This window comes from Bos javanicus, chromosome 22 (assembly GCF_032452875.1).
Source record: "Bos javanicus breed banteng chromosome 22, ARS-OSU_banteng_1.0, whole genome shotgun sequence".
In the NCBI taxonomy this organism is placed as follows: Eukaryota; Metazoa; Chordata; class Mammalia; order Artiodactyla; family Bovidae; genus Bos; species Bos javanicus.
The window spans coordinates 50,997,937-51,011,653 of NC_083889.1; the positions used below are offsets into that span (position 1 = coordinate 50,997,937).

A 13,717-nucleotide genomic window follows, 5' to 3' on the forward strand; every position below is an offset into this window, starting at 1 on the left:
ACAGAGTTGTACAACCATTATCACATCAATTTTAGAACATTCCCATCATCCCAGAAAGAAAGCTTGTGGCTTTAGCCGTTACTTCATATTTCCCCCAATCCCTATCTCCTGGACAGGCACTAATCTACTTTATTTCTGTAGATTTGCCTATTTTGGACACTCATATAAATGGAATTATACAATATGTAGTCTTTTGCGATTAACTTCATTTGGCATAATGTTTTCAGGGTTCATCTGTGTTGTAGCTTTTTATCAGCGTTTTATTTTTTTCTTACTAGACAACATTCTTTTGTATGGAAGTACTACATTTTATTTTATTCATCAGTTGATGGGTATTTGGGTTGTTTCCACTTTTCACTTACTATAAATAATGCTGTTATTAACATTTATGTCCAAGTTTTTTGTGAGTATAGTTTTTCTTTCTCTTGAGTATGTACCTAGGAATGCAACTGCTGGGTCATACGGTTTGTTTTTCATATCTTTGTCATATGCTATGTTTAACTTTTTTATGATCTGCCAGACTTTTGTTCCAAAGCAGCTATACCAATTTTACATTCCCACCAGCAGTGTGTGAAAATTCCAATTTTTTTTGTATACGTGCTAACAGTATCTTTTATTCTTAAAAAAATTGTGGTCTTTTTTTTTTCTTTTTTAATTTTATTTTTTGACTGTGCCACACAGCATGTGGGATCCTAGTTCCTAGACCAGGAATGGAACCCAGGCCCACCTCATTGAAAGTCTTGACCACTGAACCGCCAGGGAGACCCCTGTTATCTGTTTATTACAGTTGTCCTAGTGGGTTTAAATGGTATCTTCTTTTGCTTTGCATTTCCCTGACAGTTAATGATGTTGAACAACTTTTCATGTGCTTGCCAGCCATTTTCTTATCTTGGGAGAATTGTTCAGATCCTTTACCATTTTCTGTGTATGATGTGAGAAAAAAGTCCAACTTCATTCTTTTTATGTGGACAGCCAATTGTCCCAGCATCATCTTTGGTTATCTTTTGTGATGTATACAATCACTGATCTACCTTCTTATTTTCTACCTTCCTAATTCCTACATGCATTCAGAATAATTTAGATAAATGTCTGATGGAAAAATATGGTCTGTTTTAAAGTTACATACCATGTGTAGCATCTTTTCATGCCATTCTGTGTGCTGAAGTACAGCAGTAAGACATGAACTGCATTATCATCAGAAATGTGTTATCTGGGATATAGTCACCTTAGTTAGATTAAATTATCAGGAATCGAGTGGCTTCTCCTGTAAAATAAAGGTATCGTAAATAAGCGCTCTAAAGAATCTGTGCCTGTCTTACAGCAGCAAAATTGGAGATGTCTCATAAAGGGATTTCAAGTATTTTGTCTCTACTGTGGTTTGTCTGTGGTGGGAGTAGTTTTGATCCTGAGTTGGGAGTTGAATGCCTGTGGAATGTACTTCTCTTTCTGACCCTTTAGAACAACGTCCCCACACTTTCAATCACTAACCACATGGATAAACTATTTTTTGAATATACACCTAAGTATATATTTATACATTGTATTCTTATACTACTATATGAGTATGCGAAAACAAAAGGGCTGACTTTTAAAAAGAAGGTAAGAAATGAGCAAGAGTTTTGATATTTCTCGTGTGCTAGTCTTGAGTGCTCTCAGGTGGCTGTGTGTTGCTCTGAACGCAGCATATTCAGAGATTACGGCTTCCTCAGAAGGCTGGAGTATGGCAGCCCCTCCTCCTCACAGTACGCAGGGCTCCTGCCTGAGATCTCTGCCCTTCGGGACTGGGTTCTCTGTGTTGTCCAGTTCACTCACTGCCACATCTTGTTGCTGCAGGTACAGGTACAGGTACAGCAGTCTCCGCAGCAGGTCTCGGCTCAGCAGCTCTCCCCGCAACTCACCGTTCACCAGCCTGCTGAGCAGCCCATCCACGTCCAGGTGCAGATCCAAGGCCAAGCAGCACAGCCGGCAGCCCCCTCCATCCAGACCCCATCTCTGCAGAGCCCCAGCCCTTCGCAGCTGCAGGCGGCCCAGATCCAGGTGCAGCACATGCAGGCGGCCCAGCAGATCCAGGCTCCAGAGATCCCGGAGGAGCACATCCCGCACCAGCAGATCCAGGCTCAGCTGGTGGCTGGCCAGTCTCTTGCTGGGGGTCAGCAGATCCAAATCCAGACTGTGGGTGCCCTTTCCCCACCGCCGTCTCAGCAGGGCTCACCTCGGGAAGGGGAACGGCGGGTTGGCACAGCCAGTGTCCTCCAGCCAGTGAAGAAGCGCAAAGTGGACATGCCCATCACTGTGTCCTACGCCATCTCAGGGCAGCCAGTGGCCACTGTACTGGCCATTCCACAGGGCCAGCAGCAGAGTTACGTGTCTTTGAGGCCCGACTTACTGACGGTAGACAGTGCCCACCTGTACAGTGCCACTGGGACCATTACTAGCCCTACAGGAGAAACTTGGACCATACCTGTTTACTCTGCCCAGCCCCGGGGGGACCCTCAGCAGCAGAGCATTACCCACATTGCCATTCCCCAGGAAGCCTACAACGCAGTTCACGTCAGTGGCTCACCCACAGCCCTGGCAGCTGTGAAGCTGGAGGATGACAAGGAGAAGATGGTGGGCACCACATCTGTAGTGAAAAACTCCCATGAAGAGGTAGTGCAGACCCTTGCAAACTCTCTCTTTCCAGCACAGTTCATGAATGGCAACATCCACATTCCAGTGGCTGTGCAGGCCGTGGCAGGCACATACCAGAATACAGCTCAGACTGTCCATATATGGGACCCCCAGCAGCAGCCACAGCAACAGACCCCCCAGGAACAGACGCCGCCGCCGCCTCAGCAGCAGCAGCAGCAGCAGCTCCAGGTTACTTGTTCAGTAAGTGAGACTTACCTGTAGGGCAGCCTGCCTCCCTGGGGCCCAGTGCCACACCGAACTTGCTTGGCAACCTCTGGCTTGTTTACTAGAGTGATGTTGGCCTTGCAGTAGTAATACAGTATTTAGTGTTTTAATTAGGATTGGGGAGAGGGAACGGGGTGAGGGTATGGAATAGGCAGGCATTCTAGCCTGGTGTCTGGAGGTAAATGACCAGAAACTGCTTTGGGGGTAAATGCTCAGAGTGCTTTTTTGTGATCTCTTTTTAGGAAAAGTAAAGTTTTAGGTTGAGACTAACGGGTCACCCCAAGTGTTATTTTTGTCCCAGAAGCTGCTTTCTGCATCGCAAATGAACAGATCTAGTGGAACTTCTGTAGTTGAACATACAGGCTGTAAATTCATTACAGTGGAGAAGCTGTTAAATTGTTCCTTCTTTAGTTGTCATCTAAAGATGGACTACACTGGACACAGTATAGGTGAAGTAGGAGATCTAAAAGATTTCCTGGTGGGCCTGTTAAAAGTGATTATCTTTGGGGAATTCTCTGGTAGTCCAGTGGTTAGGACTCTGTGCTCCCACTGCAAATGGCATGGGTTCGATCTCTGGTCAGACGACTGAAATCCTCTAGCCTTGTAGCATGGCCGAAAAAAAGAAAAAAGTGATTATCTTTGGGACTCTTAAATAAGCAACCTTTACAAGTGGGACTTTCCAACGATATTTTTATGTTTCTTAAAAATACTAAGATAGGTCATGGTTAATGAGTTTTCTGTCATGGCATCTATGTTGAGCTAAGTTTTTTAACTTTTTCTTTTGAAATGATTTTAGATTTATAGATAAGTTGCTAAAATAGACCTGTCGAAATTTTAATTTTAAAATTGCTTGGCTCTTTTTGCTAATTGTTAGTCTTCTTGAGGCTGTCATAGGTCCGCCTGTTAAGACTATTAGTAAAGTTTCTGGTCCCTTGTCTAGCAGACATTTAGACTAGATGTAGAGCCTCTGGTCTCATGAGACTGCTGAAGGCAATGTGCCTCAGCACAGGTGCTCTGGGAGTGCATGTGAGGGAGCTGGCACCAACAAAGCACTGTCAGACCAGGGACCACACTCAGAAACTCAAGCAGTAAATGATTGGATAAGCAACATCTGGCCAAGTGGTTTCATAGAGGCAACAGTGTATTAATCCTAGGTGACTTTATTAAGGACCTGTTAAAATCCAGCTGTCAGGCCTAGGAGAAGAATAGGACAGAGTCATTGCTTCAGATGGCTGATAATCTGGTGGAAGTAAGAATTCATGGTTTCTGTTTCTTTATAAACTCTTTATAGAGCAACATAATCAAGTGTGAATGTATACTAACACAAAAGTCAGGCGGGAATTCAGAAATCGTTCTGGGTTAAAACAGGAGCATCTTTGTGGAAAAACTGGCATTTGATCTCTTGTTTATAGCTTAGATTGACAGAATGGCACAGCATGAATGCAGAGCTACGGGTGGGCACAAGGGGTATGCCTAGGTTAACATGAGAGGAGGGAAAACTGTGGGAGAGGAGTTAGTGGAGGGGGCAAAGGGACTGTCTTCCTGAAGTGAAGAGTTGGTATGGTCTGTGGTGGGAAAATTTCCAGAATCCTGCCTGAGTGATGGTATTCAGAAGAATCAGATAGTGGTGTGTGGAATAGATTCGCGTGTAGGAGAGACCACCCAGAGACTTGTCATGGTGCACTGTGCTGAACTTCAGCCTCTCCTCCACTCTCCTGGGCCTGATGATCCAGTTTGCAGTTCAGGGCTCTTTTGTTGCTCAACGGGCTCTACTAGTAATTTGCACATCTGGGCCCTTCAACTGGAAAATCTTATTCTAGAGTCCATTTTAGTAAGCCTGTGCTCTTCATGTTCTTCAGAGGCTGTATCTCCTTTAGCAAAGGAGACACACATGTCCCTTTATAGGGACATATGTCAAAGATTATTGCCAGGAAAAGAAATATTGGGAAGAATGCCCATCATGCAGGAAAGATTAGCTTGCCCATTTACACCACAGATATCCCTCTGTTCCCCTTATTGGGCTCTGTTCTAGGTTTTGGGGAACAGAGATGAATAAGACAGCCTCTGCCTTTGGAGCCCTCATAGCCCATGTGAAGATAATTGTGCTGTGATGTGAGTTGAACCCTAGGGAGAGCTGATGTGTTCCTTCACCTGACATACCCCTTTTGAAAGGTTTTTTATAACTTGTCTTTAAAACCAGATTTGTGACAAAACCTCCCTCCCTTGACCTCACACCCACCTCCATCTGTTCCCCTGTTTCTCCACTTTGCTTTATTCCCAGAGTTTTCACAAGCATTATCTGCACAGGCTGTCTCTACTCGCTGACCAGTTTCCTCTTCCAGCTCATGACCAACCCAGTCTGCTCTTGTCAAGGTCATCGTTGACCTGCCTCCCCATGGCCAGATCCAGCAGGCATGTCTGTTTTTATCTCATTAACAGCAACACACAATAGAGCAGACCAAGCCTGCCTTCTTGAAACTCTCCTCTGGACTTCTGTGTTATTTCCTCCCACCCTACTGGTTATTTGTCCTTCTCAGGAGACTTTGCTGAAGTCTCTATCTCCTCTGTCTGAACCATACACGTTGGTATTTCTCAGAGCTCAGTACTAATGCTCTTTTCTCCCCTAGGGGATTTCTGTCCATTGCCATGATTTTCAGAATCCTCTAGATGACTGCTGCAGAAGGTAATAATCCCTGACACCTTCTGCCAGGCACTGTCCATAGCGTTACATGTAATAACTCTTTTAATTCTCACACCAACCTTAAGAGGTATGTACTACTATCTCCATTTTACAAATGAAGAAACTGAGGTACAGAGATTAAAGTCACCTTTTAGCAAGTGGCAGAGTTGACATTCAGCCTTGGATAGGTGGGCTCCTGAGCCCATGTCTTAACCTATGTGCAGTCCATGTACTGCAGTGACGCATAGCTCTTTATCTCTAGACTGTGCCTTTCCCCTTCAGACCCTTACTATACTTTCAGCAGCCCACTTATTATTTACCTGCGTTTGGTAAAGATATCTCAGCTCTTCGTCAGCATCTCCTCTACCACTATCAAAAACTATTCGTCTCAGAAAATGATACCATCATCTACCTAGTTATGTAAGCCAGAGTCCTTGAGTCTGCGTTCCCTTCCTCCTCAGAGTCAGTTCATCAACAAGCCACATTAGTTCTGCCACCAAACTTCTCAGAATCTCTTAAATCATTTCACTGCCACCATCCTGGTCTTGGCCACCAGCACCTACTTCCACTATTCCATTTTCTATAGATCAAGAATAATATTTTTAAAATGTAGGATTATGTCACTTCCCAACTCTTTAAGGGCTCCATTTTAAATAGGAAAAACTCTACACCAGGGGTGCACTTGTATCAGTAGTTTTTAACCTGGATGAAACTTGTGTTTCCCCTACCCACTGATAGACATTTGAATGTGTGTGGAAGAATTCTGGTTGTCAAGGTGGTTGGGAGTGTTACATGTAGTGAGTGGAGGCACACTGTGAAGAGAACCTGGCTGCTAAGACAGTAGAGAAGCACTGCTCTCACCTACTAACCCTGTCAGACTCCTAGATTTCTTACTTGGGTAGATGGTGTTGCCATTGAGCAACAGGGAGGAAAGTCTGAGGAGAATACTTCTGGGTGGGCAAAGTGATGAATTCTCTCCCTAGATAGTAGTTTGAGGTGGCTTTGGGATGTTCAGTCCGAGATACACAGTACCCATTGAGTATATTAAGGCATGGTCTAGCTTAGAGGCACGTAGTTAGCAATCATTTCCACAAACATGGAGATCCTAACTGGGCAAGTTTTGGAGACTCACCAAGAAGAATGGTGGTTGAACTGAGAAGTGTGTCTGGAGGGGAGCTCCAGGGTCAACAGACATTTAAGAGTCTGGCACTGGTATTTGTTTATCTCCTTGTTTATCTCCTTGTTTAATAATGTATCTTATATCAAAGCTAGTAGGACAGTTTTTATTTTTATTGATTGATAAGCAAATGTATGTGTCATATATTCATTGTTTAGCCTTCAAGTTGAATGATTTGGCATTTTTCAGCCCTTTAGGTAGGCCCTGGCATAGAAAATTGTTCAAGGGAATTTGTTTTACAATGTAGACAGGTTTGTGAGACCCAAGAACCTGTGCTTTGTATCTGTGTTGGTGTCTATCCTGCCTGATGGGGACTGTGATTGAGGGTCATGGACATTCTCTGTCCTTTTGTCTGCACAGTTTGGCTCTCAGACCATTGAGGATGGGACTGTTCTTGATTTGGAGGTGGGAAGCTCAGACAGTGCTTCCTGTCTTCAGAAAATGTCCTTATGAGCCAAAGCAGTATTATTGAGAAGGAACATGATGATTCTCAACCAGGACTGGACATTAGAATAACCCAGAGAGCTTTTAAAAATACCGATGGCAGGCCACCACCTTAGACCAATTAAATCAGGATCCCTAGGGACAAGGCCCAGGCATGGATATTTTTTAAAAGCAGCCCAGATGATTTTAAGGTGCAACTAAGTTTAACAGTCTGGACACTTGGTACTGAAAGTGTAGTCTGAAGACCAGCTCCCTTCCTTGGGGGTTTCTTAGAAATGCAGAATCTCAGGTCCCACGTGAGATCTTCCTAATCAGAATCCACGTTTTAATAAAATTTATTTGCACATTGTAGTTGATGAGCAGTGCTTTGTGCCAGTAGCTCTGGGCAATGACCAAAGATTAGAATTGCCTTTTTACATGGGAAGATTTGTCTGATACCTCTTTAAAAAGAGATTCTGAGGTGGAGCTCAGGTATTGGTGTTTTAAAATAAGAGATTCAAAAGTACAGTTAAGATTAAGAAGCTTTGCACTAGCCATTGCTGTCTCTGAAATAAAGAACAGGACTCCAAAGTTTAGGACAGCAAGCAGAAGTGCAGCTTTTTAGTTAAAAGAGTTAGAGCATTTTTCTGGCAGTTTTGTCAAATGACCTATTGACACGTTTTGATGATTTCTCTCTCATAGGCTCAGACTGTCCAGGTTGCTGAAGTTGAACCACAGTCACAGCCACAGCCTTCACCAGAACTTCTGCTTCCAAATTCTTTGAAGCCAGAAGAAGGGCTTGAGGTGTGGAAAAACTGGGCGCAGACCAAGAATGCTGAGCTTGAGAAGGATGCTCAGAACAGACTGGCACCCATTGGGAGTAAGTGTTCGGGAGGGCAGGGGGGTTGGACTGTGTGTGAAATGCAGTGGCACTGAAGCAGCAGGAAGACGGATGGCAGGAAAGTGTATCCCTTGGCTCTGGGCACTTGGGCGCTCCATCTGAATTAGTGTGCTGAATCCAAGACAAGAGGCAGGCTGGACCTACTATAAACAAGCAGGATTTGTGGGGTGTGCCCAAGATCAGGCATTTTTGTACATATGTATTTCTGGGGCAGAGACTTCTGGGAGGAGACAAGAACTAGTGAGTGTTCTTAGGGCCCTTCTTACTTAGCATTATCCTCATATACTTTCTCATATTACAGAGGGTGGGTTTTGTGTTTTTGCTTTCATTTCTTGGCTCTAATCATTGGGGGATATGTGAGATGGGAAGGGAACCCTTTTGGTAATAGGGCAAACAGGATTATTGTCTTTGTAGGCTAGTTTTGATCACAGATACAAGTGATTGTTTTCACCCCAGTGCCTTGATGGGTGGTATCTGCTCTGTAACCTCCTTCCAGGGATATAAGAAGCCAATAAAGAAATGGCTGTTGCCAGGACCCTCACTGACCTTTGGGACTTATGTTGTAGGGCGTCAGTTGCTACGATTCCAGGAAGATCTCATCTCTTCTGCTGTGGCTGAGTTGAATTATGGGCTCTGTCTGATGACACGGGAAGCTCGAAATGGAGAAGGTGAACCCTATGACCCAGATGTGCTGTACTATATTTTCCTGTGTATTCAAAAGGTAGGAAACAGCTTCATAGGAACCTGTTTGCCTTGTGTTCCCATTGGGTATTTGCTGTGTAGTCAAATTAGAAGTGGTAACAATAAAGATACTCTCTTCCAACTATATAATGAGGTTTTAAATGTACATTTTTTAAAAATTGGAAATGTTTTTAAATGTATTTTTTTTTTAGATTGGAAAAGATCTACATGTTCACTTTAGAAAATCAGATAATAAAATAATCCCTCAATCTGGAGAAATGTTTGTTAAAATATGATATATTACATTAGAGACTTTTTTTTAAAAATCATGAAACATTTATGTAACACTTTTTGTTAAACATCTAGTTTGCAGGAAAGCAATTCTCCCAGAACAGTCTGGTGCTGACATATAGTTCATTTTCTCATTGTTTCCTGCATTAATGCAAAATAATTATTTGAAAGAGTCTAGCTAGACTATACAACTGTAGTTAGGTTTTCAAGATATCTAAGATGAAGATGAACAGGGAGATTCATTTTAGGACCAGCAGTGTCAGAGACCAGATGGGGATTTCCTAGTGTTTGAATGCTATTGTAGAGAAGCCCACGGTGTAATGGAAGAACACTTGCTGACTGGGACTCACCCTGTTGCTGAGGCCTGAGAAAAACCCATCTCCCATTTTGTTACTCTTTCTTAGCAGTCACTGGGAGCACTGGGTGAATTACGGTATATGCTTTGTCTCATTCCATGCTCTCTTACTCATGCAAGGCAGGCATAGTCCTCTCCATTTACAAACAAGGAAACTGAGCCCCCAAAGTTACAAGACTCACGTGAGTTACATAACTTAACCATAGCTAGTAAGAGACTGGCCCTGGAGCCTGCATCATGTTTTTTTGCTACCATAAGACAGTGCCTTGCTTGGGTGAAGTAGCATTCACGAAATCTGCTCCATTGGCCAACTTTCAAGAGTGTTGTGAGAGTTAGTTCCCATCCTGAAGTATGCTGTGGAAGTACTGTGCACTGGGCGGTTTTGACTCAGTGTGCTGGTTTGTTAATGGGGGACGAATGGGTAGGGACATGTGAGGGTACTGCTCGAAAATTATTTGCTTCCCTCAGCATCTTGTTAAGAGTCTACCAACAGCTTTTATTGATTATTTTCCTTTTAGTATCTTTTTGAGAATGGACGGGTTGATGACATTTTCTCCGATCTTTATTATGTTCGATTTACGGAGTGGCTGCATGAAGTTCTGAAGGACGTTCAGCCCCGAGTCACTCCACTTGGTAAGAATCTTCCTAGTCCTTGGATGTCTTTTGAACCTGGGTTTAAAAAAGATGAGCTGCTTGTGTGGCTTGCTGTGATAATAGCATGTGGGTGAGGGGGCTGTACATTGCAGGCCCCAGCGTTGGTCTCTGTGCTGCTTGGCCCAGTACGGAGGGGCATGGCTCACCAGGGAACCTGGCTGGTGTGGTGTGGCAAGGACACAGGGGCATGCGGACTGTGGAGTGGTTACTCCATTTTTTTCTATTTAAATTTATTGATTAAAATTAGAATCCTTGCAAAAGTTAGAAATTATGAACTATTTCATCTGTAGATTAATTATATTACATATAGGGCTTTTTCTGCATATATAGAATATAATTTTTGCTTTACCCATGAATAACCTAGGCATCATATTGTGTTGGAAAGAACATGAGTTTCACAGGAGAATGTTTGAGCTGTTTATTATAATTTTTTTTAATAATATATTTAAGAGCAGTTTTAGGTTTACAGGAAAACTGAGTGGAATATACAAGGCATCCCATATATTCCATCACACCGAGTGTCCCCTGTTATTAGTATCTTGTATTATATATTTGTTAACATCGAGGAGCCAACATTTGATACCTTATTGTTAACTAAAGTCTGTAGTTCACATTAGAGTTCACACCCTTCTGTTGTATATTCTGTGGATTTTGACAGTGTATAATGACATGTACCTACAATTCAGTATCACATACAAGTTTTGCTGCTCTCAAATCCCCAGGGTTCCACTTAATTCGTCCCTCCCTTTATCCCCCTGAATCCCTGGCAACCTCTGATCTGTTTTACTGTCTCCATAGTTTTGCCTTGTTCAGAATGTCACATAGTTAGAATACTTCAGTATTAAGTAATACTTCAGTATTTCACTTAGCAATATACATTTAATGTTCCTGCATGTCTTTTCATGGCTTGATAGCTCGTTTCTTTTTATTGCTGAATAGTATCCCATTGTATGAATGTGCCACAGTTTGTTTTTCTGTTCACCAATTAAAGGGCATTTTGGTTGCTTCAGTGTTTTGGCAGTTAAAATAAAGCAGCTGTAAACATTGTGTGCAGGTCTTTGGTGAAACAATAGACAGATCCATGGGACAGAATACAGAGTCCAGAAATAAAGCCACATGAGTGTAATCAATTTATCTTTGACTAAGGGGCAAAGGCAGTTAAATGGAGAAAGGATAGTCCTTTTTTCTTTTTCTCTGTTTTTTGGCTTTATTTTGCAGCTCATGGGATCTTAGTTCCCTGACCAGGGATTCAACCCCGGGCCTTGTAGTGAAAGTGTCGAATACTAACCACTGAACCTCCAGGAAATTCCCAGGATGGTCTTTTCAACTAACACTACTGGAACAGCTGGACAACCACATAAAAAAAAAGAAAAGAATCATAGACCCAAATGTCAAACAGTCAATAATAACAAAACAAAGAAAGAACCTTTACCTATTAAAAAATAGGTAAAGGATCTGAACACATGATTCACCAAAGAAGGTGGCAGATAAGTATCTGAAAAGATACTTATCATATATCATCAGTCAGTTGCAAATTTAAACACAACAGTGATGGGACTTCCCTGGTGGCCTAATGGTTAGATTTCGATGTTTTCACTGCTGTGGCCTGGGTTCAGTCTCTGGTTGGGGAACTGAGATTCAGCAAGCGGCTGGCATAAATATTGATACATATGTGCATACATACATAGATACAGTGATATATCATTATATACCTGTTAGAATGGCTGAATTCCCAAACATTATGTTACCTTAGGAAGCACCAGTCATGCTTCTTCTTATTTACCCAGATGATGTAAAAACTTAGGTCCACACAAATATCTGAGTTTTAAGCCTGGCTCTGGCATTTAATAAAATGTATACTGATTAAGTTTTAAAAATGAGATAAAATTGACGTAGTAGTTTCAGGTGTACAACAGACTTGATACGGTTGGTCATACTGTGAAACGATGTAATCTAGTTATCATCTGTCATCATAATTACTGCTTAACTGGTAAAAAAAAAAAAAAAAAGGATCATTTAAACAAATGTCTTTTGAGTGTCTACTATGTGCCAGGCAGTTCCAAGTGTAGATTATACAATTCAGTAGTGAAAAAATGAAGCTTGCAGTCTAATATGGGGAGACTGTATAAATAATCAAGTTAATTTATGATAATTAAGTACTTCAAAGGACAAAGCACAGAGAATGGAAAGTGTTAAGGGCGTTAGGAAGGAAGCCTCTCTAAGCAGATATCATTAGAACAGACACCTGAGTAAGTGAATTTCTATACATGATTTGCAGATTTTCAGACCAAGTGTGGCTGTATAAAATACGCTTTTTTAAAAGTTTTGTTAAGGAAATTTCAAGCACATATAAAAATAAGCAGAACAGAATAATGACATTCCCATATACCCATGGCAAATCTTGTTCCATTTATACATTATCTGTTTCTCCCTCCCATATTATTTTGAAGTAAATCCCAGACACTTTATCCATAAATATTTTAGCATAATTGATGTACCACAGTGCCATTATTTTACTTTTTTAGAAAAAGAATAGTCCACAGTGTCATCAAAATCTGCCCGTTTTCACATTTCCAATTGTCCCATAAATGTCACTTTTCTTTGTTTGAGTCAAGGTGCAAATAAGGTCCACACATTGAAATTGCATAGATACCTTTTAATGTTTAGTTTTAATCCTAATTTAATAACTTTTAATTAAATTCAAAAATAAACTTAACTTTTCTTGCAGTTTATTTATGGAAGAAATGAGGCTTTTAAATTATTACAGTCTAATTTTTGCTATTAATATCTCCATGCTGTAATTTAACATTTTCTTCTGTCCCCTGTATTTACAGTTTATTGGTAGTTGCATATAAAGACTTGATAAATCAGGTTTTGGTTTTTCTGTGTGTTTCTTCTTGGCAGGGTTACATCCTAGGTGGGTGCCCATGATGTCTGGATCCATTGGTTCATTAGGAGTTGCAAGCATTGGTATTCTAATGTTATTACTTCCTTATTAGCTGAAATACAAAGAGAAAATTTCCCTCATCAGCTCTTTGATTTCCTAGCAGTAGAGATTATATAGAAGAAGCAGGATGAGGGCTTATTCCTTCTCCTTTGTTTAGCAGTTTTGACAGTAATGAGTTGGTTTACCAGCTTCCTTCAGCTGGGATTTCTTTGTTTAAAGAATCATTGTGAGCAAGTTAATTTAAACATATTTAATGATTCAATTCATTGCACTTGGTATCTTTAATGGTGTACAAATTGTTCTGTCTGGCCATTTGGAGCCTGTTTAAATTGGCTCTTAAGTCTATTTGACATGACCCTACTTCCTTGATTTCTGGTTCACCAAAAATGTTCCAGGCTTATCTTGGCCATTTTCTGTCTCCCAGTGTGGAATCAGTCAGCTCTCCATGGAGGCTGGTTCCTTTCAGTGTTAAATGGTATTTCATTACCACCATCTGGGTGGTAGGGGTGCTCGTTGCTTCTTGGGTTGGTCATAGTTTCTAGGCAGAACTACAAAAATAAATATAAAATAGAACATTTTGATACTTTACAGTTCAGATTCAGAACTATGAGGCTTTTATATGTTGTTTCTATCTGTAACTCCTGTCACCCACGCTAGGAGTTCTGATTTTCAGATACTGAAGTTCACTTTAAGTTGTGCTGTTCAGAAGTGAT

General features: G+C 41.5%; 1 protein-coding gene across 4 annotated transcripts in view; it reads left to right on the top strand.

The window, feature by feature from the left end:
* QRICH1 (glutamine rich 1) overlaps positions 1-13,717 on the top strand; it is a 42,269-nt gene that overhangs the window by 23,922 nt on the left and 4,630 nt on the right. For all 4 annotated transcript variants that reach the window (XM_061397567.1, XM_061397569.1, XM_061397568.1 and 1 more), the window contains 4 exons: positions 1,834-2,871; positions 7,878-8,055; positions 8,643-8,797; positions 9,922-10,036. In XM_061397567.1, the coding sequence (XP_061253551.1) occupies positions 1,834-2,871; positions 7,878-8,055; positions 8,643-8,797; positions 9,922-10,036 (1,486 nt within the window). The remainder of the gene's footprint in view (positions 1-1,833; positions 2,872-7,877; positions 8,056-8,642; positions 8,798-9,921; positions 10,037-13,717) is intronic.